The following is a 24813-nucleotide window of genomic DNA, read 5'->3' as shown; positions in this document are numbered from 1 at the left end:
TGCAGGTATCACATTGCTCGGTACTAATTTTTGTCATTTAAAAATGAAGGGATTAATATAATAAGCAAGTTTAGTTTTAATATTAGCTTAAATGGAAAGGGAAAGAAAACTGGTGGGTTTTAATAATGCCCAGACTGTAAATGCTCAAACAGGGTTGGCACATTTAGTGGATGCATGCAGCAGTGGTCCATATTATAGCATCTACCATTGTGATCATTTCCTCCACTTGTTCCCTTCTTCATATTCCTCCAAAAGAAAGCCACACTGAAATACATCCAAAAGCGAAAAGCCCTTCCTCTCTTTCACACACAGAGTACAGGAACACAAACACACAGTAGAATTGCTACTACTGGTACCTACAGAGAATGTGTAGGAACACCAAAACAGATAACATTTCACTCATTATGTTTAGCAAAAAGAATGCTTGCATTTCATGTTACTACCATGGAGAGGGGGGGGGGGGGGAAAGGCTAATAAATTATGAATCGAAGCCCATATGACATCTTCAGGTTTTGTGCATACAACCAGTTTAAAGTATCCTTTCTAAAACCAATGAGAGAGGGAAAATCACTGAAAAGTGAAAGGGGGGGGGGGGGGAACCCTAGGGTTCAAACTAGAATCTGAGGGATACTCTGTACAGGTTCCTCCCATGACAGCATTGGAAGACTGGTAAAAGAGCTGATAAAAACATGAAAAGGAAAGAAAAACAACTAATGGCTTTTCTTTAGTTTTTCCATTATTGATGCTCCATTTGCTCAATGTCTTTAAGGAGCCCTACTATCTGATGCATACTTGGCCTCTTTGATGGAAGATCAGCTGTACACAAATATGCAATTCTAAGAGCTTCTTCCATTTGGGTTTGCTGTCCTGTTCCTCGAATCTTCGGATCTATTGCACTTGAACCTTGGTTCTCTCTGACCAGTCCTCTCACCCAACACACCAAAGTTGAATGTTGTCCATTAGGATATTCATCTCCTGCTGGTTTCTTGCCTGTAATCAACTCAAATAGAACAACTCCAAATCCATACACATCTGACTTTGGTGTTGGAGAACCTGCTTCTGTCTGAGAAAATTCTGGAGGTGCATACCCTTGTGAACCACGAGCCATCTCATCCTCCAAACCATTTCCAAAAATCTTAGATAATCCAAAGTCTGAAAGCCTAGGGTCCCAATTTGAATCAAGATAAATACTGCTGGCCTTAACATCTCTGTGAATTATTGGAGGGGAGCAACCATGGTGAAGGAACGCTAGAGCTCGTGCTGTACCTAGTGCAATCTTGTGTCTAAATCTCCATGTTGTATGTAGCCCATCAGAACCAACATGTTGAATGGCATCAACATCATCTTCTTCCCATGTATCTGTGCTCCAATCCTCTGTTGTTTGGACCCCAAGTGGCAGATCATGGAGTAAATTCTGCAAATTTCCATTCTCCATATAATCATAGATGGCAATCCTCTGATCTCCAGCTAAACAATACCCTGTCAAAGGAACAAGATTGGGATGTTTTATCCGCCCAAGGTATTCAAACTCCCTTGCAGCTTCTTGGTCAGTCATGGTTGATCCATGAACCAAAACCTTTACAGCTACATGGATCCCTCCAGGTAGAAATCCTCTATAAACAGGCCCAAATCTCCCTTCCGCTAACAGAGTTCCCCGATCAAAATTTGAGGTTGCAGACAAGAGGTCTGCAAAGGTGAAATTCAGCAAAGGCTTCTCAAAAATTACTACAGGGACTGATGTTGCAACCTTAACATCAGCAACCCAAGTTGTTGAATCAGTCTGAAAAGAGAAGGGACCTGAGATATTCTGTTCTTCTTTGAAAGAGGATTGCTTAACCACCCACATTCTAGGTTTTCGTCTACACCCAAATGCTAGACCGAGCAACCCTGCCAGCAAACAGATGAGTGCAAGGGATATAGCAAGAGCAAGCTTAAGTCCATTATGTGTAGTAGTTCTTCTTCTGAAAAGATCTGGGTTTGCAGTGATGGGGCAGCTGTTTATTGACCCAACAAATGCAGATTGAAGGATCTCAGTAGAGAACTCTGAAGCACAGAAGGTAAAGTTGTTGTAAGAGAAGTTGAATTTCTGCATCCGCGCAAGTTTCTCTATCAGAGAATATGGGATTTCCCCAGTTAAATTATTCTTTGAGACATCAAGGACTTGCAGGTTGTTGATTCCAATATAAGTAATTCGACCAGTAAGATGGTTTTCAGAAAGATCTAGCGTACGTAAGCTAGCCAACTGTGAGATTGCCCGGGGAATGCTCCCTGTGAGACCAGTATGGGATAGATTGAGATACTCTAGAGCAGGTATCTTTTCAATTTGTGGGAATTCCTGATTGAAAAATCTATTATGCGCAAGATTGAGGTACCTGAGATTCTTGGCATTGTTTAAATCCAGGAAAATGTTTCCGCTGAATTGATTGGCAGACATGTCAAGGAAAATCAAGCGAGACCAGTTGAAGCTAGAACCGGAATGTAACTGAGAGATATGGCCTTCAAACAGATTCTGGCTGAGGTCAATAACATGCAATTGCTCCTGAAACACATCCAACACAGACCCCTGAAAGAGGTTTCGAGAAATATTAAGATAGGTGATTGATTGCAACCCAACAAAATCTGAAGACCTGCCATGGATCTCGTTCACAGCAAGGTTGAAAGTTCTAAGCTTTGGAAATGCAGCACCAAAACCATCTGGAAGAGACCCATTTAACCGATTGAATGAAAGGTCAATTGAGACAAGAGATTGGCAGCTGAGAATCCCCGGCGGAATGCTCCCAGTGAACTCATTTCGATCAAGTCTCAGAAGTTGAAGACTCGAAAGAGAGCTAATAGATGCGGGAACCTCTCCGGAGAAGTGGTTGAAGGAAAGGTCAAGGCTTTGTAGTAAACCGAAGTTGCCGATGTTACTAGGAAGTGACCCAGAAATCTGGTTATTGGAGAGGTTTAGAGTCAAGAGACTGCTTCCCAAACCCCAGAAATCGGAAGGCAAACCGGTGATTCTGTTGCTACTCAGATCCAAAGATTCAAGCTTGCTGAGTTTGCCAATGGTGGAATCAGGAATGAAACCAGACAAGTCAAAACCAGAGGCCACTAACCCAATGACATTTTCCTGATGGGCATCACAGAAGACCCAATTCCATGAACATACGGAAGCAGAGAGGTTGTTAGCTTCTGAAGATAGCAAACCCATTTTCTGCAAGAAATCATACACATAGAACCCATCCGTATTGGGTTGTTGAGAAAACGATTGCCTGAACAGAAGTACAAGTAGCAGAACGGAACCAAAGACACCAAGACCCATTTGGGTGAAGAGGCTGCAGCTCAGCAACAATGGAAGAAAACTGCAGACCCTTCAGCTACTGCAAAGGGCATATTAATCTCAAAGCTATTCATTTGAGATAAAAGGTCATTAATAACACTTGTATTTGCCGTTGCTAGCTCCATGAAATCCAAACCAGCTAATGAAGAGGGAGTTAAGCCTTTTGCACAGGGACGATGTGTGGGTTCAAAGTGAGAGTAACCTCAGAATACACATTTCTCATGAAGCCTTATGTTAAATCTAGAATACACCCACTGTTGACTTCAAGCAAACCTGTCAATTGGGGAAAAACGAAAATGACAACGAGCACTAATGAACCGAAACCAAAACCCTTTCTGATATGAAGTTTTCACTTGTTGGGTTTGATTCTGAGAACGTGAGCTTACCTTGTCCGGATTTGAAGGTCCAAGAGAAACAACGAAGACACCCACTAATGCTTTTTGTCTCTGTATAGAAAACAAGAAGCTGGGAAGCTCTGTTTTGCTGGGGTAATTTTTAACTTACTCCCTGTTTCAAACGAAAAGAAAGAGAGTTGCAGAGAGGTAAGGAGGGAAGGGGCATTTTACTGGAACCAAATATGATAAGTTGGGTTGTTCAGAAGTTGGGGTTTTCATAAATGGAAGGATTGAATACACTATACTGGGTTGGTGAATTCATTTGAGCTGTTGGGGATTTTTAATGACTCTCTGTGTCAACGCGGTGCCATTGGAAGATTTCCTTCACATGGATGAAAACGCCAAGAGCTTTGTTTGAATAACTGAGGAACAGAGGAAAGTAAGAATCACAGTTGCAATTTTGAGACATTGGGTATGAAGGGTAGGGACCTATAATGTACTAATTAATTTATAATCGTTAAATCATTTTTTAAACTATTTCCAGATAATTATTTATTTTAGGGGGTAATCCTATAAATTTAGACAACTTCCGAAAATATAATTGGAGATAATTGAGAAATATGGCCACTGGGAGTGTTGGAAGTTATTCATTACACCCATGTTAAAAAAATGACAAATTACATATACACTATAGATTTCAAATCAATTATATATTTATTATTATTCTTGGAAGAAAGCAAGGAAAAAAAGTTTTTATCAAGTCTTCTTAATGGACCACAAACTAATGTTGGGTTTTCTTAATGTAATATATTACTTGTGGATCCTAACCGTTGTTAGTCGCCGTAAGTATATTCAAATTTCAAACGTTAAGGGACCAAAATGCCCCTCATGTTAATTAATACATTGTGTTATTATAATTTTTTCTTTTTTATTATATATTTTTTTAACCATACAATTAATGCTTAATGACCAATTATCTCTTTTTAAAATCATATATTAAATAATCTGAAAGGTACTTTAGTCCTTTTACGTTTAAAATTTGAAATATTAAACAACGGTTAATGAGTTAGTTTGAGACCCACACGTAATATTTTGCATTAAAGAGACCAACATTAGTTTATGGTCTACTAAATGAACCCACATGTGAAAAACTCAAAAAAAATTAAAAATCAATCACAAATATTTCCCTCTTAAGTATTGGAGTTAAATGATGATGTCATGGTTAATAAGTATATTAAATATCTATTTAACCATTCTTTCTTCTAGAAACATTGAAAATCAAGTTACACTTTCCTCGATTTACTATGTTCTAGGAATTCTTATACTATTTCTTTTAGGTTAATGTAATATATCATCATTTAACCATAACACTTAACAACAACAGGCATTTGTAAATGATTTTTTTCCTAAGAATAATAGATGTAATTGATTTAAAATTCAAGAAGTCTACGAGTAATTTGCCCAAAAAAGAAGACCTTTTAGTGTTTTTGCTTCATTGTTTGCAAAAAAATATAAAAAGTAAAAAGTAAAAATAGTTCTATTTTTTCAGTCCAAAATATTGAAAATTTATTTATAAATATTATCTTATATTAATTTTGATAAAATATTAAGAAGATTTATTTACTTTTAGGTAAAATATTAAAAATATCGATAAGACTCGCGCCTCTTAGTGAAGAGATTGTTGTTTTAACTTTCGCTTAGGCGTCTCCTCTAAGGATGTAGTTGAGGTGTCTACAAGCTGGCCGAGATAAACCTCAATTCTCAAAAAAAAAAAATTAAGCATATCTATTTGTGATTCTCAATATAGCTTTCTTTCTCTTTTTATAAACAATGATCAATGAAGGTTTTTGTAACCATCTAAATTCCACCAAAAGAAAAATATGATTAAAAAATCTTAATGTATCTAATGATGCTTTGCTTTTAAATCTAATCTTGATTATTTTAGCAAACAAGAATATTATGCACAATTGATTATAATCATTTAATGGAGGTATTATAGTACTTCTAATTGGGGTTTTTTTTCCCTTAGTATTACTAATCAGGTGAAATTAAATGCGACCCCATGATTAAACACCAAAAAAAAAGTCTTCATATCTATACATGATTTTTTTTTTTTAACACAAGCATGACGACTATTTTTAAAGTTAGAGATCTTTATGTTTAGACATGAAAACGATGCAAGTTAATATTTAGGCCTTGGCATTACATTGCAATTAGAATCTTTTAAGTTTGGCACACATTTTTATTAAAAAGAAAAGCCCAAATCTTGACTTTTACCTTGTGATCTTACTTCTGGTCTGGTTTTATATGGGGTATGCTCCTTTTTTTCTCTCCTTCCTGTTCTTTTCTTTTTACTGCCTTTTCTTCTTTTTTCGTCCCCTTTTCTTCTTTTTTGTAGTTATTTATTTTAAATAGGCATAATAGAGAATGAAAATTGATACCAAAAAGAGCCTTAGTTAATGGGAGTGGAGTGAGAACACTCCCATTAATGATAAATTGCTTAAATGATACTAAAAGAAAATAAATAATGACAAAAAAGGTGAACTTCCACCAAACCCAACTGATGATCTATTTTTCAAGTCCACCACTCTACTCACTAGGGCATTCCCAATTTCTTCTGCCTTTCCTGGCCTTGCTGGTTAATTATATGGGTAAAGTGAACTTTATTGACTTTATTCCGATTCCCCCTCCAAATTCAATCTTTCTTGATTATGATTTCTTTTTCTTCATAATGAGCTGTGTTTAGTTTTCTAATCTGTGATTATATTGTTTCTTTTTTTTCCTGGTAAATTGTTGAAGAGAAAGCATGCTAATATCCTCCGAGTCTGGATCTGCGACTTTGACGGAAAGCACTTTGTGCTCCCCGTTCGACCATGGGGCCTGGGAAAAAACTTTTGAAAACAATAAACTTTTCACCAGTGGGACCCACTGGTTTTTGTGGTCAGGAAGCCATGGGGGAGCACTCTGTGCTCCTCCGACGGGAAGATGATCCGGATTCATATCCTCCTACCCCATGCAATGGTCAAAGGGTCTGACCTATCAAAATCTATGAGATCAAGGATGGGGTCCACCAATTGGACAGTCTTGATCAGCCATCAGAAGAATATTGAGAGGAATGTGGGTCACAAGATTCAATGAGGGTTTGCTAGCTATGGTCCCAATCCACATATTCTCAAACTCCCTGTATTCTTTTTCCATTTAAAGATGTAGTTAATGATGCTTAATGGAGGATAATTATTGTAATGGAATTAATGAGAGAGATGGGTTCATGCTGCCAATACCGACCAACTGTGGAAATGAAGAGCTTTTCATGATTTGCAGTGATTGAGGTGGTGGAGTAATGAGGAATCAACAAACCCACATGATTAATCTTCATCATCATATAAAAAAGTATTCATGATGCATCATCCCACGCTACCAAGACTTATGCTTCAAACAAGGAGGATGTTGAGTAGAAATAAAATAAAATAAAAAGATGATCTAGTGCTTTGTTTGGTCAAAGATGATCTAGTTCTTATCAAATATAAACAGATTTAGTGCATTTCTTTTTTCTTGGTAGAAGAAAATTTATTCATGGATTAGGTATAGTACACTAAACACCACATAAAAGAATAGGAAAAAACTATCTTAGATGTCAGTAGAGACAATGCCTTTGAGCCTGAGGTGGGAAATGGCTGAAACCAACAATCAAGGTTACAAACATTGCTGTAAATGTAGCATTTTATATCGAGTAGAGAGAGTTGCAAATACAATTTCCTAAACACCACTAGACAATCTTCCTCTGAGACATTTTATCGAATATCTTTCATGCAGTCTCCAATAAATGATATATAATATAACAGGAAACACCAGACACCTCAGATGCATTTTAACAGAGATGGAGTAAACTTACCAAATGTATTCACTTCAAATTGGGTAGAGTAGATCTTCCTCTTCAGATGGGTAAGAAGGGTATCTATGGTAATGATCACCTGGGAGGAAGAGAGTGACGTCAACATGACTCATTTTTAGGTTATTTGAAATCGGTGAGTTCTGACCTCGTGTTCAGTGATGTCCATCTTGCTTGGTTTCTGTAAGTTTAGTAATATCTGAATTTAACCAACCGATTCCATTAAAGAGAGAGAGAAAGAACCATATACAACAGTGACCAGACATTCCAGAGACTTCAGTCCCAAAAGTAGTTTGACCGTCCGATTGAATCTGTACAGATTTTTAGGTTAAAATATATTTGCTTGGGACATGGGTCATCTGGGTATTTGAGATGGTTGTTAATTGGTTCTTGTTCCAAGAGAATCGTTCCAAAACTCTGACCAAGTCTCCTTATAACTCACTCATGCTTCCTCACAGGCAGGATTTGAAATAGAAATTGGCTGGTAGGTAGGGCTAGAGGAAGAGCTCAAATGGAAGATTTTGGCAAAGTTTGACTTTTAAGAATCTTAAATTAAATTGACAATAACTCAGTTGGTCACACTTGGCCATGGAAGAGCAGATGACAGATTCTGGTCACCTTTTCCGACTTCTTCCAGGTTCATTCACACCATGACTGACAATGACCCAACATGTGAATAAGACTATGTTCTACAGAGAGAGAAAAAGAAGAGAAAATTCAGCACGGGAACCCTTTTTTCCTTGTTATTCTTGTATATATAAACCCCTAATGAGTCAAGTTTAGAGGGCCAAGGAGAAATAAAGAAGGAAAGACCAGTGAGTGGCTGCAGATTCTCCTTCAGTCTCCCACCTGTTCTTCAAAAACAGGAACCTTTTCTTCACCCATGGGCCATGGGACTGTTATTTCAAACGCTTTTAAGTGTCTCTAAACCTTAGAAATGACGGATGAAGAAGTTCTTTATTCAGGGTAGGTGCAAGATTTCAAAGTGTTTACCAAAAAAAAAATTCAAAGTCTTTATTAGAAAGTGGGATTAAGATCTTCTATTTATATTTATGAGGCATTTATTGTGGGCTAATTTCTTAGTAAATATGCCAATCGACAGTCATCGATCTTCATTGTTGTGTATCAAAATTTTGAATTTGAGGTTGATTACAGACTGGCTAGATTTGGATCTAGATCAGCATATATGTTGAGCAACAAATTTCATACATCTTCCCATTGTGTGTATGCTTATTATCTTTGGTACATTTCCAACTAGAGATAGTACTTAATGCATAAAATTCTTATGTTTAATAGGGTTTTTGATAACGGGAGGTTGGTCAAATGGTAAGCAGCTTGGTCCGCTTAAGCAAGGTTCCAGTATCGAAACCTTGTGGATGCAAAAAATCCCCGTTGGGAGACTCATCCACCACAGCCAGGTGTGCGACCCGAATCGAACACCGGATTAGTCAAGGCAAAGCCTTGGAAACCAGGATTGGCAACCAAAAAAAAAATACAGTTTGTGACAAATCCCAACTACATAAGTTGAGCTGCAAATGTTCAAGTTTAGTTTCAAGTTCTATCTCCAATGACTAATTTTCATTATCTTCTTTGTTCTATATCACAATTTGGTAGCTGATTGCAGTCCCTTTGATTTTAGCCTCAGCAATAATTTTAAATAGTGCAATAACAAGATGGACTTGAGCTGAGCTTTCTAGAATCTAATCCTAATCCTAAATATCTTAACATGCCCTTAATCATAATCACAAAATAATAAAACAATACATAATTCCGTATTACTGTCCTATTCTACTAATAATAATGTACAAAATGGTAAAACCAAGCTAGACATGCCCTAGTCAAGCATTCATTGTTGACGTTAATTAGAATAGTTCTACTTGCCCTCAAGACTAGAGTTTAACATTGTTGATGGAGAAGCGTTAGCTATGCGTGAAGCACTAAAAGAAGCTAAAGAAGGGAACTTTATTAATGTGATGGTCAAAGCTAATAACAAGGAGCTGATTTCACTGGGGGATAATACCAAGACTGGTCTGCTATTTACACAACCACTAATTTCTGATGTTCTCTTCTTAGCGTCTCAATTTATGAGTTCTGGTTTTACTTATATTCCTAGAATGGCCAATATTGTGGCCGATAAACCAACAAAGATGTCTTTGTCGAAGCTCATGGCCTTCAACCATTCCGTGGCTAGATGACTATGTTGACATCTCTACGTATTTGTCTAGATTGCATGAATGAATGAATCGGATACAAAAAATAAAAAAGACTAGAATTTGAGACCCAAGTCCCTTTCGAAGCCATGGCGAAGGTGTATGTCAATATGTCATGTTATCACGGCTCTTCTTAAGATTTGTGTTAGCAAAAGTCGGTAAATGGTAGGTTTGACAGCACTTAATAAAAGGAGTGGCGCAGGAATGAAACACATGCTCTTGACTTGTTTTCTGTTCTCAACTGACAATCAAGTTCCATGGTGCACCAAAGAATGGCAAAAACTTCAAAAGGAGGGTCTCTCTGAGACGGACAGTTTCCAGAAGAAACTTTGGTTGCAAATTGCAATAGATATGATGAACAGAGAAAATAAAAGGTGACGTGACCGGTGAGTCTAAGTTGTTACTCATTTTCTCTCAATGGCATCACACATTCACACCAGACAACTATTTCCTACAGCAACAAAGGCATGTGGCAGCACTTATTCCCCCATAGACATGTGGTTTGTACATCAAATCAACATAAAGAAATAAAATCAGAAACCAAACGTAAAAGCACCTTGTTCCCTTTCCAGGATTGCATATAGTTTTTCTGATTACGGCGAGTATTTATGTTTTCACACAACCGAAGAATTCTTGAACACATATAACATACTTTCTTTTACAAAACATGCATAACTCCACCTTTGACAAAATCACCATACTATAGCTCAAGAGAAAAATCTAGCATTTGCTTCTAATTCGTGATGAAATCCAATTAGAAATTAGCTTTTACCAACTAGAATGTGTAGCTCTCTCTGCTGTGACCGAAACCTGAAATTTCTTTTACACACAACAGGAACCTGTTCCCAGATAAATTTGGATACCTACAACTACTCACCACGCACAGAGCCACATCAGTCGATATGTTCCTGAGAAAAAAGCGACTTCAGGTCCAATATTCCAATGTACCATTTGCTTCCATGGGAACAAAGTCACTGACCATAATTCGTGCATTCTTCTTACAACAATACATCTGGTAGGTTGCTCCATCACGACCTACGGATCACGCGTTTGAGATGGAAAAGCAACTGGAAACGGAGCAAGGCCCGTGTATCATCGAAGACAAGATCCTACAATGGAGCAAAAGCTCCCTCTCAGCGTGTATCTTCATACACAAATTAATTAATCCCATTATAGTTCCCCAAAGTGTCTTCGCACTGCTTCTCTCTCCAAAGAATAAATTAACCCCAACAAAAAAAAACTGACATTAAATTGCTACCAGAGCAGCTTCTGACTATAAGAGCCTCCACCTAATAGCAACAGCAGCATCCTCTAAATTTTTAGTCGACACTTGGAGCTGGCCAACACAGCATACTTCATATCCTTATGGGTTGGTTTCCAGAGCTTGTGTGGTCCATCTTCACTTTCTTCAGTTGTGTCTTCATCCTAGCAACTTCCTGGAAAGGGTTAGGTCCGGTGAAGCTTCTCTTTTCACTCTTAACCTTTTTTCTCTTCCCACGATCATATTCTTCATCCCTATAACAAATGGATTGAACAGGTAAAATCAAGATGAGCCAAATGAGGAAGCAACCAATCAATATTTCTGAAGAAGCACCACATCAACAGTAGACTAATTTCATCAGACTAAGGATATTGCCAGTGTGTCTCATAAACAATCTGAGACTCACTTCAGAGAACACCCCTGAAGATGACCAAATTGCTTCTCAGTACCCATTTCTTTCAGCAACCACACTCCCCAGGTTGTGTTTCACAATGGGAAGCCCACTGGTATACAAGGAAAATGATATAGCACAACAATAAAGAGAGTGGCATGTTTTCTTCTCATACATCATAAAACAAGGCAGAAACATGTATGTGGCACTCCTTTCTGTTTTACAAAAGATGGCGCCAACCACCGTGTAAAATATGCAATGTTATTGCTTTAACACCCACGAGATATGAACAGTACCCCCTCCTACCCAATCCCCAATTGTGTCAGCAAGTATTGAGATACCGATCAAGTCTAAGTTCATCTAAGAAAGAAAACTAGTCTCCTTTGCTTTCCAGGCAAAACTTGACTCAAGTGCACGTAACCAGAATGGTGCCACCGGCTGTTTAAGGCCAGCTCTTGGGATTGAATCTTACATTTATCTAGTGTATTATATCTGCTGCCCCTTTTTCACTTTGTTCCTTTTAGAAGTCCAAGGATTTATGGAAATTTTTATGGGACAGTCAAATCAATGGTTCGCTCATGAAATCCCCAAAGCTAGAGTGCATTGAAGTCCAAGGATTTATGGAAATTTTTATGGGACAGTCAAACAATGGGTCACTCTTGAAATTGAGATCCCCAAAGCTAGAGTGCAGTCTAGTATTAAAGCACCTAATACTTTTGGGATTTATAAAAGCATGACCAAGGGGCCATGATGCTATCATAATCATGATTTTAGACAGCAAAATCTAGTATGACAAAAATAGGTTTATGTCATGAGGCAACTCACCAGTCATCTGCTACATAACCAATATTGGTACTCGGCCTGCTGCTTGACCCCAGAACCTGTGATGTAGGCAATTCTATCCCATCCCAGTGTGCAACTGGATAAAAAAGAAAAGGGTAAAGCAAGTCAGCAAGCATAAAAGTATGAAACAATAAATGAAACTTCTGTGAAAACAGCTTAATTTCGATCCAGCCCATACATTGGGAACAATAGTTTGAACCCAGCATTTTCTATGACATTCAGTCATCAACTTAAGTAACTTCTACATGAAAACTATGCAACATAAGTCCAAAAAGGGGGAATAAATGCAGTCTATGTAGAAGACCTCAACAGAAAGCATGGTACATTGAATAAGAGTTATACAGCTGTTAACAGGACTAGAGAATTCCCAAGTATTTCCTAAGAATTCAGTATTGGCAGATGTCATCAGCTGATACAAGGAAAGGGATTGCAAAAGATACTCACTGGTCTCCTCAACACTTCTCATAAGCATACTTCTCAATTCGCTCCGAACCAAAGCTTTCTTCTTATCTTCCGAATCATTGGGTTCTCTAGTTCCTACACTACTTGCTGATGAGATAAGGCTCACACTCTTCCGTGGTGATTCATTGGTTGCAAGCTCAGCGCTGTTCTGATCAATTCTTTCTCTGTGATTTCCATCTATATTGCTAGTACAGAAATTCCCAATGGCGACTCCGAAATTCTTCTCAGTCGCAGTACTATTTGATTTGTTTTTGCCAGACCTTGACTTCTTCTTTCGTTCACAAGCTGAATCAAGGGACAGCATAACGGTCTTCTCCGATGTAGATGGCTCAGGATGTCCTGAGGTACAATTTCCATCAAGCAAGTCTTCTTGAGTGATACCCCTAAGCACTACATTGAGGTGTTTACTTCTTTTATGTTTCTTTTTCTTCCAGTGGGTCATAGATGTCCTGAAGAGTAGGTTTGAGCCAAGAAACATCCTAGCAACACGAGACTTCTGCAGTTTCTTCTTTTTCTTGATCACCTTCCAGCGGTGATGGTGATCAAGATCTTCCTTCTGGACATGTCCAATCATTTTGTTTGATTGCCCAGATTTCTCCATGGAACCAAGTTCAGTTGAATTAGGACCACTCTTTCCTGTCTTCAGACAATGTGCATCACTAGGTTCCACCACAGGGGAGATAACTCCAATCTGAAAAGAGAAACAGACTCATATTAAAGTTTTACCAACCAATTAAACTTGGAAGCATTCTAGGTCCTTCATCAAAAAAATTTACATGATTGTTTATCATGGTTAACTAAACTGACAATCTTACAGCATTTACTTTTCCAAACTTCTTCTCATGACCCACTGCAACTGGAGCTTTGTTCACTTCTTTATCATTCATAACATCAATCTGGAATGGCATGAAAGAGGAATACATCACAAAAAGAGAAGAAAGCAAATGCCCATATATGGAACAAACAGAACAGAAAGACAAGCCAGGACTGTTGAACTGAGGAAGAAATAACCAGTACCTTGTCTGCAAAGGTCTCAGTGATGGGTTTCTTGGTACAAGTTTCAGCAAAATTATGATCAGATAGTGTAGCAACTGATACACTAAATTCTTTCCTGGGGTCCTCACTTTCAGTTCCATTAACTTTTTCATCAGCAGGTGTAACGGTGGCATCATTTGAATGAGCAGCAATATCACTATTGCCTTTTACTGAGGACTGAACAGATTGTAACATGATTTTGGGCTCAAGATGCCCATTGGTAGGGTGTGAAACAGGTAGCCCCTTCACTGGATTTTTCGACAAATTCTGCTTTTGTAAAAGCATCTCATGTTCTTTTGATACAACAAGACGGGGCACAATCTGGCCATTAGGTTTAACAGAAGATTCTTTTACAGGAGGTCCATTTGCTGCACTACCACCTGATGCATCTCTTTGAGCAGCAGTACCAGAATAGTCCATACCACATGATCTTTTCTCAACCAACACATTTTGAAAAGTGTCCTTCATACGGTTAGACCATTCTTTGTTTTCAATTATATTTGATACAAGGTTTTCCCTGTGAAAACCATCAACTAGTTTCTTTGGCACAAGGCTTCTCCTATCACGAACATAGAACAACATGTAGGCCTTCTGCCCCAAGACTGTCTTCTCACTTACCTGAAAAACCTGAAGTGTCCATCAAGAAGAATTAGCTTATAAAGTTCACACCACATTCCACTTGAAGTGCAAACAAAAGTTCCAATTTAAACCAATACCTCATTGTCATCAAGAGAATACCACATTCCACTTGATGTGCGAACGAAGCAGTAATAGTGGCCTGAGTGAGTAGTCCTACCGTCATGAACCAGAACTCCATAAAGAGTATATTTCAGTTCCCCTTCCTGTGAAGTGTGAGAGATTCACTGTAAGAATGATGTATCATCATCAAGAGAATCTAAAATACGAATATCTGACAAAATGATCATTTGAGATATTATCATATCAGTGGAACATTCAACATAAACTCAACAAAGCTATTGCTGAACTACTTTCAGTGCTGCATGACCCCTGTTTCTTCATTCAACATTTTCAAAGAAATGTGTGTTGCCAATCGATATTCTAATTGTCTCTTCTTCTTTTTTGGATGAATAAGAAATTATATTAAAGACAGGAATTCGCTTACAATAAGGCCAAAATTAAAGCAAACATAAAATCAACGGCAAAGCAACAAGAGAAGAGCCCATAGAAGGTGGGCCGAACTAAGGCTTAAGAATTTATTTTGTGACTTTTTTTTCTTGTTCTTCCTTTTCTTAGTGGACTTGAGATCAACCAAGAAATCATCGCCAAAAGGATAGTGCCCCTTGACGGAGCGATTACTTCTTCTGCATCCCGATTGATCAGCGAGGGGAGAGGGGGGGGTCGAATCGTTCTCAATTGGGAGAGGGCCAAGGCCAGAAATTGGGATGGAAGGCAAGGGGCCAAGCAAGGAGCCCATGGACGATTCAGGGTTTGGAGAATCAAGCCCATGGGCCGAGGGGTTAATTGAGGGGCTTTTGGAGAGGGGCAAAATGGGAAGGCAAGGATGGTCGTGGGTGTAATGTTGGGGAATATTAGGGTTGAGGGGAAGGAAATCGATGTTATTCACCGAAATGGGAAGGACGCCAGGCGAAGGAGGAGCTTCAGAGAAAGCAGGGGCGGTGGAGACATGGAAAAGGCAAGGGTCAGTTTGCAGGGCAGGGGAGAGGGTTGACGGTTCAGGGGGTTTCTCGACGAAAGGAGAACATCCATCAGAAACAGCAAGAGGAACAGGACCTAAAGAGTCGCAGCAGTAACAGACGTTGCAGAAGCAGAGGGATGGCAGGGAGTCGCAGAAGCTTCAGCGTTCAGAGGACCAGAGGACATGGAAAGGTTCGTCGGCTGCTTAGAGCGGCACCTGCGGTAGGTGAAGACTGCCGGCGGCAAGCTTTCTGAAGAATCGGCAACAGGAGAGGAGACGCCTATGACTCGATTGTCAGAATGGTTATCGATTCCATCAGGGCTTGAAACCACATCCATAGCGGATCGAGGATCAAAGGAATCGGCAACAGGAGAGGAGACGCCGGTAACAGGGCCAGCAGAAGGGATAGCAATTCCTTCAGGGCCAGAAACCACCGCAAAATTGGATCGAGGAAAGTCCGGTGGCGGCAGAGAGCCGGCAGAGCCATCAACAGTGGAGAGTTTCAACCTGTCGATCAGCAGTTCAGGAATGGTTTGTGGGGAGGGAGACATTAACTCGATCAACGGTGCTTTACATGAGGGTGGAGCATCAGCAGCAAGAGGGTGATCCGGCAGTGGCGGAGCTGCATGGTCAGGGACCCTCAAGTTTGTCGCATGCCAAGGAGGCACTAGAACACCCGACGAGGAGGCTGTGGCAAGTGGAGCAAGACTAGCAGAGCATTTGCAAGCATCATGGCCGAATGATAGACAATTGGAGCACCACGCAGGAACCCAGTCGTAAACTATAACCTGATTTAAGTGAGTACCCGAATCATCAGCAATGCAAATGCAGGGAGGCAGGGGCTTGGAAGCCGGCACCTCAACACAAAGACAGGCGTAGGAAAACCTTTCGAGCCTGGAAGTTTTCAAGTCTGAGCGAAGAGGGCGGCCCAGAGCGGAGCCGATACGGCTCAGGCATTCTTTACTCCAAAATTCCAAGGGGAGGCTAGGCAAATTGATCCAAAGGGGAAGGGAATTGAAATCAACCCTTCGAAGGGCAAGGAGGGCTCCCATGGCTTAATGAAAATGGGGGCTTTCCCTACATACCAAGGGGAGCCATCAATGGCCTTCGATTGGCAGGAAGGGGAGGAGAACTTGAATAGAAAGATTCCATCCTTGATAACGAACGTATCCATGGAACCCAATGAGTTCCATTGTTTTGCAAGTGAAGCTTTGATAATACCAAGGGGGGAACAGGGGCCAAGAAACTGTCCCAAGACAGCATTCTTCCAGTGGTGAACTTCAGGTTCAGTAAGAGAGGCAGGGCAATGAACCAGAGGGATGGGAGAGTCAGAAAAGGGGGGGAAGTAGGTGAGGTTATTACAAGAAGAGGCTGAGGGGTTGAAGAGGGAACTCCAGGCATTTGGGAGAGGAGAGGAGTTAGCGGCAGTGTCACGGGAAGAAAGGGGTTAGGGAGGGGTTTGGAGCTGGTGGAGGCAGCTAATGGGGCTGGCAAAGGAAGCTCAGGAGCAGGGAGGGGGAAGGAGGCGGTGGTGGTGGCGGAAGGAGAGAGAGGGTTCACCGGAGGGGAGGACATTCTCAGGCGAGGAAACTACATTGTCTTTTGCAACCACTTCCAGTAATTAGGCCTACCCCTTGGTCTTTATACTCTAACCTACATCTCTTGCCCTCTCCCACCCGCTGACCCCTTCTTTTTCCCTCCACCAGCTGTAGCCTCAGTGCATCATGTGGCCAAACATTATGGATCCCTAGTGGTGGGAATGAATAGGAGATATTTATAATATTTATATATTTATATTATACCATAGAATAAAATGCTAATACTTCATACATATAATATCCGAATGAAAAGTTAAGTTAGTTGGTTGAAAAACCTTTAGAGGAATTAGAGGAATAGACAAGATTCATTTCAGATACAGTACAAATAGAATCTGATCATCCTTCATTTCTTTGTATTTACATATTCTATTTCTTCACTTCCGTCTAGGTGACTTTCTAGAGCCCTCTAAGTAATGTGCGTGATAAAAAGTTCATGATGCAGAACTCTTTTGGTTCTTCCTATCTTATTGGCTTAAGCTCATCCTAAATTAAAATGAACTAAATATCTTCCAAAAAAAATCTTTCCCAGACCACCAACAGTTACAAACTAGGAACAGACGCATGTTAAAGCAAGAAGTATTAGATGGATGATCTGATTGTAACAAATAAATCCATGGAATAATTTAATGGTAATGAAAACAAATTCACTCACATAGGCACCACTAACAAAGGGTTTCAAGTCCAATGTAGATTCGAATTCAACTTTCTTGTCAATCTTATGTCCAGAAATGTGTGAACCAGGAATGTGTGAACCAAAACGTTTCAGATGGATGGTGAGGACATAAGGGGCCTTATGAACCGTAAGTTGTTTGTAAGCTCTAACTTTTTGCTTGCAGCATTGACACTGGTACTGCCTTTCCCCTCCATCTAATTGCTCCATGGCTGTGAAATGATGAAGTGCCTTAAGCAATGAACCTGCTTTAACTATTTCAAGACTTAAGTCCAAAAATGGATCGAATGTATTCGAGCAGTAAGAACATTGCATGCATTTCACCTAGAAGAAAGAGAAACAAACAAACAACGAACAAACTTAGTACGAGAGATCCAAGCTACAGATCATAGGAATTAGCATTAAAAGTGTCGGAAAGTACCTGACTCCTGAGATGACCACCAAAGATCCTGTGGACCAAGCTTTTCTCATAAGCACTAGGGGATTCACTTGGTACTCCAGAAGGCAAGCAGCACTTATGCATTGATTCTAGCAAGTTAACCATGTATTCATGTGCATCCTCCTGTCTGGCAATACGAAAATTCCTAGATATGCCTTATCATCGTGTCAAGAATAACAAACTGCAGGCTATGATAGCAGACCAAAATAAAGAATTTAAAATTCACAAAACAACAATAGATATGCCTAAGGTACCAACTATGAGACTCTTGTACAGTGATAGAAGGTGGCACAGTGGCACCCGTAAGGTTTTATCAGCCCAGTACATCCGGCTAGAAATGACTTAGAAATATCAGACAGCTTCAATAGCAAAGAGAACAAAAGGATAGAAGAAGAGAAGCACCTGTTGATAACTAGTGTGCCACTGTGGAAGTATAAGGATTAGATTTTACTGTGCTAGAGTTTTAGGAAGACCACGTCTCTATAGAAATGCCCACAACCAAAGCATGACCCAAATAATGAACAGGGGAAGAAGATAGAGCTTGGAAAGAAAATCTTGGTTGAAGAAGATGCAGCAAAATTTACACTGTTGTTCAATTGGGCAACCAAAACCACAATGAGAAACTTCATGCAGCTTGGTTGATTAGGTAAAGAACACAAAGAAGTACAAAGTTATTTTGGAAGAGGAACCCAATACACAAGAGGAGCTTCTATGTAAACCAAACACATGAACACATAATCTCTTCCAACCATGGACAAACCAGATCACTTACGAGGCAGCAGCTGGAACTGGTATCAGCTATAATAAGGTGCTGACATCTGATGCCAAGGATCAAACTGACTTTTGACGTAATAGAACAGACTTCGGAAATCCTGGTTTCAGATGGAAGTACACGTACTTGCTAAATTTTGATCTGGAAAGACTTGCTGCCAAGGAATCCGGGGTCTAAACCCAGGAGACCTGTATCAAAGAACCCACTGAATCTCCAAATGTCACATACATCCCAAATAGCAAAGGAGACCTGTATCAAGACCCAGTGAATCTCAAAATGCCACACCAACCCCAGAAGGCCACGAACTACAGATGGAGAATCCAGGTATTGCATTCACAAATTAGATTTTTCCATAAGCATATATTTTAGCTCTCCATTTAACTGACCGGCATCATGTACAATTTTTCTAGAATAGTATTCCGTCTGTGCACAATTTTTTAACTAACATAACCCAAATAATAACCACAGCTGTGAAATAAGACAACATGCGTTTCAAACTGAAGTCTTGAAATGTGAATCATTTAGTAATAGGATACACCGCAAGTTCATCACCAGATGCTTTGGGGCTAATATTCGCCCACTCGATTGTAGAGCACGGCTTACATGATCCTCGATGGCACACATTGCACAAAATCCAGCAGTGCGGCCTGCAAATATTAACAAAATCACAATAAGGAGAAATGGACAATTATCATGTAATTTACAACAACTTACAGAGATGCAACAATTTTTTCATTAGGTTGTGTTTGTTTGCAAAGGTGGGGAGGGGGAAAAAACATGTAGCTCCCATGTGTAGTGGGGTGAGGGAGAAGGAAAGGAAAGGAAAATGTGGAAAAGTGTTAATTGTGGGTCTCACATTTTACTTTTCCACACTTTTTCACAAAGTCCCACACATTTTGTAGGGTTTTGAAAAGGCTTGGAGTGGGAAAATTGGGTTGCCACCTCACCAGACAAGTTTTCTTAAATTAAGGAAACTTGTCTCTACCTTTCCCACCCCAAACAACCAAACAATGTACACTTTTAGGATTTAAAGGAAAAGTAGGAAAATTTTGTTTTTTTCAAGAATTTTACCACCCCACCATTATTCCAGCAAACAAAATGCAGCCTTAGTGAAAATTATAACTTTCCATGACCCTTTAAAAGTAAATATCTCACAGAATGAATATAAGAATTGAAGACTTCCCCTGCAGGCAGACCTGGAAACATCCTAGTTTAACTTATAAAGTGATGCATCAGCTATTAAACATATGTGCATGATATAAGTTTTCTTCTACCCAATATGAACAATGAATTCCTCCAACATGGGCATCAGAACCATCAGATGGCTAAGGGACCGGTGATTTCAATTTCTGCAATTTACAACTTCACAAGTCTAGTAGAAAAAGATGGACAAAGATAACATTTAGGTTAAGTACTGAAGATTGGAACATTCCATTACCCTTAGAAAATGGTTGTTTCAAAGAAACAAATATAAAAGAATCAGGGAGCACCATAGTGGCAGACCTGAAAACATCCTAATTTTAACTTACTGAGTGATGCATGAGCAGTAGCATACATAATATGACTGAGATTTGAGGACTTGAACATCTGTCAAGGCTAATCAATTCTAATTTTACCTTGACACCTACATTCTGAGATATCATAGTTATAATATTCTCTCAACGTAACTATCCTGTGCATTCTGGTGTCTAGTAATATGACCCCATAGGTAACTGGTTTTCATCAGAATTGTTTGCTTTTCATCATCAAACTGAAGTAGACTGCAAGTTTACACTAGGGTTCCCCTATTATGTCCATAGAAAGACTAAATTTCCACCATTGCTCGAAGTTTAAACCCTGACTCCAGCATGGATGCTCAGCCAGAGACTGCATGCCTCTACAGGATTAGAGGACACCATCCACCCCTATGACTATTATATCATTCATGTTGGAGTTCCGTTAGCACTGAAAAATGGTGGTCATAATGATGGTTTAGTTTCTTCTTTTCATTTTTTTTTTCTTTTTTTGGGGGGGCAGGGAGAGAGAGGGTTATCCCCTTTAAGGAAGGAATTTCAACACTTGACAGGAAAAAGAGAATAACTCTCAGATTGGCTACACCAGACCACTAATTTGATATCGCAGAAATAGTAATATTGGAAACCATTCAAGATTCACCAATGTTGAAACTGTTTGGGAAATCATCAGCACCATCTCCTGAGTGACTCCCTAATTTTAATGGCACCCATAAACTTGCACAAATATTAGCCAGTACCCAATTTCTAATGGTGCTAGACTATGGAATCCATTTTACCATATTACCCATTAATGCAATTTAAAAAGGACATTATACCATTGAGCCATTAGAGCTCATCTTCTTCAACATCGCGATTTGGGAGAACCTGCAGAAACCTTTATATTTTTCATCAATAATTATTTGATACATCATAAATGTTTATAAATTGTATCCAAACAAGATAGGTTCTCTTCCACTAATCTCACTTTGACTTTGCGTCCTAATTAAATTCTACTAAATGATAAGCAATGATCTCCCGGAGAACTAGGAATATCATCAAATTGATGTAAAAGGAAGACTTTTTGCCAGTGACAAGGCTTATGGTAGAGTTGATAATAAAGCTCCATCCACTGCCCATCCTGCTCTCTTAAACTCTTCATTGCAACAAATCCTCTCTAATATAACTCATGTTAGGGATCTTCAAATTGAGAGAACAAAAAGAACGAACAAACCAAACATGGTTTTCGAATGAAACTAAAACACCGGTAAGAAATCATCAGAAAGACAAAAACGGCAGAAAAAGAGAGGGGAAGAGATGAAACTAAACGCAGGAAAAACTACAAAGACAGATCTAAATGCAATCAGGAAAAGTGTAATAATTTCTTTGAAACAATCCATCACTATACCGAATCACCGATGGAGACATTTTCTTGCTCTAATTTCTCCTTAAATCATTTTCCACCCACTTTTACAGATATTGCACACTCAAACCTGGAGGAAGAGACTTCTTCATCTTATTGACCTTCTCTGAATCAGAAACACATTAAGCGTAGAGGCACTGGGAGCAGCAAACCTTGAAATTCACCATATGTTTCCTCCTAATTTTGGCAGACCGTGGAAGAAGATGGAAGAAGATGGAAGAACATGATGGAGGGAAGAAGAAGACATAAAAGAAAATGAGAATTTTAGGTAAAGTTTGGGGTCAAGGGCAATTTAGTCTTTGAAAAAATATAAATTGCTTACGACATCACTTAATCAAGATTTACTAACGGCAGGGGGACTGAGTGATACTATTTCACTCAACAGGGGATATCATTGGCCAATGGATAAACTATAGGATGGCATGAATGATACTAATCTGATGATTTGCCAAACTGTTTTGTCTAAATGTACGTCCTCAATTTGTCTCTTTACTTGTTTGGTAGTTTTGACTCTGTCAAAGCTAGGATATATTTCCCAGTTTGGTGAGAAATATTAAAAATTATGTAGCAGTGTTATAAAGTTGAACTAGGTTAACTACATGGAGGCATTTGGCATTCCTGTAATATATACACACTCATTATTTTTTCCCCTTTTCTCAGCAATGACTTCTTTAATAAGGAAACATAACTACAAAAGTAAAACAGAGTAATCAACCAACACCACCACCGCCAAAAACTGTCCAAGACTCCAAAGGACCAGCATATTGAGAGAACAACGTACATATGCAACAAGGCCCTGTATGTACATGCTGATCAATAATACTGGACCAGTCTTATTCATCACCCAGACTATTTGCAGATTCATCCTCCAGACAAGAGAGACATTTCTAGCAGAGCAAAGAGAACCAAAAAATGTAATATAAGTAATTAGTTTTATATTTATAATAAAACTCTAACTCTGATTTATATTGGGGAAGAGCAGCCAATCATGTCTCACATATAGATGAACTGAAATTATGTTCTTTTTCTGTCACATAAATAACGGCTCTCACATGAAACTCCTGATGGTCAGCCTTCTTCTCAAAAATGGGTGCACAGTTTGACTAGTTTCATCATGTCTCTGATACTGCTCTCCATAAAAGATGTTAGATTTCTGATTTTGAGTCGTTCACATCAACTTCTATTTGCCAATATCTCAGGAATGCATATTGGAAACCGTTACATGTAATACCAAACTAGTAATGAAAGACTACATATCATAACTCATGGACATTTCAATCTACAAGATCCTACACATTCCAGAGAAAGAATTTCACAAATTAAACAGAAGATAGAACTCCCAGGAGATGAATTTGAAAAATTAAACAGAAGGAAGTACTCATTATTCCTGCTGATACTATGAATAGAGGAAGACTCACATGAAGATTGATGCTTTTCATTCTGTAAATATGCGACAAAGGGCTCTGTATATGTCAGGCATTGCACTACTGAATTCAAGTAACATGTATTCCCTAGATTTGCCAACCCAGCACCCTGCAAAATATTTTATTAATATACACTCAAAGAGAACCGAAATACGAAGAAAGTTAATTGAACTTCAACCAAACTTGATAATCAGGGAAAGACAGCTAATTAGTAAAGTGAACAACTAGAACTACGAAGCCAATAGTTTTCCAAGGAAAAACCCCACGAATACAAGGGATCAACGTAGATAAACCAAACATAGTGCAGCAATAGAAACATTACACATGAAAATTCACTATTTCGGTGGCGATAACAGTGAATCCCATACACAGATTCTTGAAACATCATCAAAATTAACAGAAAATTAGAAATTGGGAAAAGGGAAAAAAAAAACCAAAGGAAAGAACTCACGATTCTTCGAAGCGTCGTGCCAGAAATAAGCTCAGGGTCCAATCCATTTTCAAAAAAATCACCGGCCTTTGATTTCTTCCCCGTCGAAACCAAGGCAACAGCCTTTTGAGCGGCGGATCTCTGAGAATCCGAGCTGGGATTCAAAGTCTCGATATGGAAATCTCCATCACCATTACTAAAACCAGTGAAAGCCTTCCGTGCTGGATGAAACTCGATCCTCCTCTGAGAGAGGGTTCCATTAGAAGAAGAGGCGGAAACAGAAAACCCATCTTCGGGTTTCTTCATTTCCGATGTGCAGATCAAGCTTTCTATCATTGGCACTGAAAGATCAAATTCAGATAGGTTTTCAGATTTCGTCTCGTGAGGAAACAAAATCCAGCCGCCGCAGTCGAAACTCGGTCTCTCTCTCTCTCTCAATGTCGCTGCCTCTGTTTTCGCATAGAAGCTTTGGCCACCCAGTATGGCATGGAAGAGAGGGATTTTAGTATTAAACCCTACAAGCCCCCACTCCACTCGGTTGGGGCTTTTGATAGCTTTCGGAATACATAAATAGACAGATTCACTACTCTCCCTTTGTTATAACACGTGTCCAATAAGGGGTGATATTGTAAATTCACTGAGAAATTAATGGCCGCAATGTTTTTGCCCGATAAATATATGTATGGTGAATCACTGATGAATGTGTTTGTGGAAATGTTTCTTTTCACACGTTTTGCTTTTGGCGCGTATTTTACCGTTGAAAGTACTGGTGCGTTGGTGTCTAAAGAAACGTGATTCAAAAGAGAGAATGGTGTTCCAAACCGTCAGATTAGAATCTGTTTTCCCGTGTACCCTAACGAATTTCCACTTTCTCACTGCGTATCTTCACTTCCAAGTGTTCACCGCATTACACTTCTTTTAAAAATAAAAAATAAAAACCGCAATATCTCAATTTTTTATTTTTTATTTTTTTACGAAGCCACAATATCTCAATGTGCGTGAACCACAACATCAGTAAATAGATGGATAATTTTTTGTGTAATAATTCTTATTCTTATTTTCTCATAATTGTTATTATTATTTTTTAAGCAAATTTTACCAGCACTCCAAAATTGAGGTTTTAAAGCATTGACACTTTAGAATAAGAATACAAATAGTGACT

General features: G+C 39.1%; 2 protein-coding genes across 3 annotated transcripts; both read right to left on the bottom strand.

The window, feature by feature from the left end:
* Positions 1–467: 467 nt before the first annotated feature.
* On the bottom strand, positions 468–4121 carry LOC149025411 (Leucine-rich repeat protein kinase family protein). The gene is made up of 2 exons (XM_089145645.1): positions 3709–4121; positions 468–3595 (listed from the first exon to the last, which is right to left on the bottom strand). The coding sequence occupies exon 2, from the start codon at positions 3302–3304 to the stop codon at positions 737–739; it is 2568 nt and encodes an 855-aa protein (XP_089001771.1). The 5' UTR covers positions 3305–3595; positions 3709–4121; the 3' UTR covers positions 468–736.
* A 6102-nt stretch (positions 4122–10223) lies between these two features.
* UBP23 (ubiquitin-specific protease 23) lies at positions 10224–24177 on the bottom strand. Of its 2 annotated transcripts, none has more exons than XM_089145643.1 (11): positions 23673–24177; positions 23216–23330; positions 19421–19531; positions 18095–18267; positions 17656–17997; positions 14465–14590; positions 13731–14375; positions 13529–13609; positions 12696–13404; positions 12234–12327; positions 10224–11271 (listed from the first exon to the last, which is right to left on the bottom strand). In XM_089145643.1, exons 1-11 carry the CDS (start codon positions 23985–23987, stop codon positions 11112–11114), a joined length of 2871 nt encoding a protein of 956 aa, XP_089001769.1. In that variant the 5' UTR covers positions 23988–24177; the 3' UTR covers positions 10224–11111. The 2 variants fall into 2 exon arrangements, with proteins under 2 accessions (XP_089001769.1, XP_089001770.1); XM_089145644.1 differs by having other exon boundaries at positions 13538–13609.
* Between the last annotated feature and the right edge of the window lie 636 nt (positions 24178–24813).

The sequence above is a fragment of the Hakea prostrata genome, chromosome 2, assembly GCF_041222555.1.
Source record: "Hakea prostrata isolate BN-2017 chromosome 2, UWA_Hpros_2, whole genome shotgun sequence".
NCBI lineage: Eukaryota > Viridiplantae > Streptophyta > Magnoliopsida > Proteales > Proteaceae > Hakea > Hakea prostrata.
This window is presented reverse-complemented; position numbering and strand designations above follow the sequence as displayed.

Bases quoted from the DNA above. Each gene is read 5' to 3' on its own strand.
- LOC149025411 (XM_089145645.1), bottom strand. From the start codon at position 3,304: ATGGGTCTTGGTGTCTTTGGTTCCGTTCTGCTACTTGTACTTCTGTTC.
- UBP23 (XM_089145643.1), bottom strand. From the start codon at position 23,987: ATGATAGAAAGCTTGATCTGCACATCGGAAATGAAGAAACCCGAAGAT. The intron at 18,268-19,420 runs GTATCCTATTAC...CACGATGATAAG, and splicing joins TCTGGTGATGAACTTGCGGT to GCATATCTAGGAATTTTCGT. The intron at 14,591-17,655 runs GTGAGTGAATTT...CACACTTCACAG, and splicing joins CCTTTGTTAGTGGTGCCTAT to GAAGGGGAACTGAAATATAC.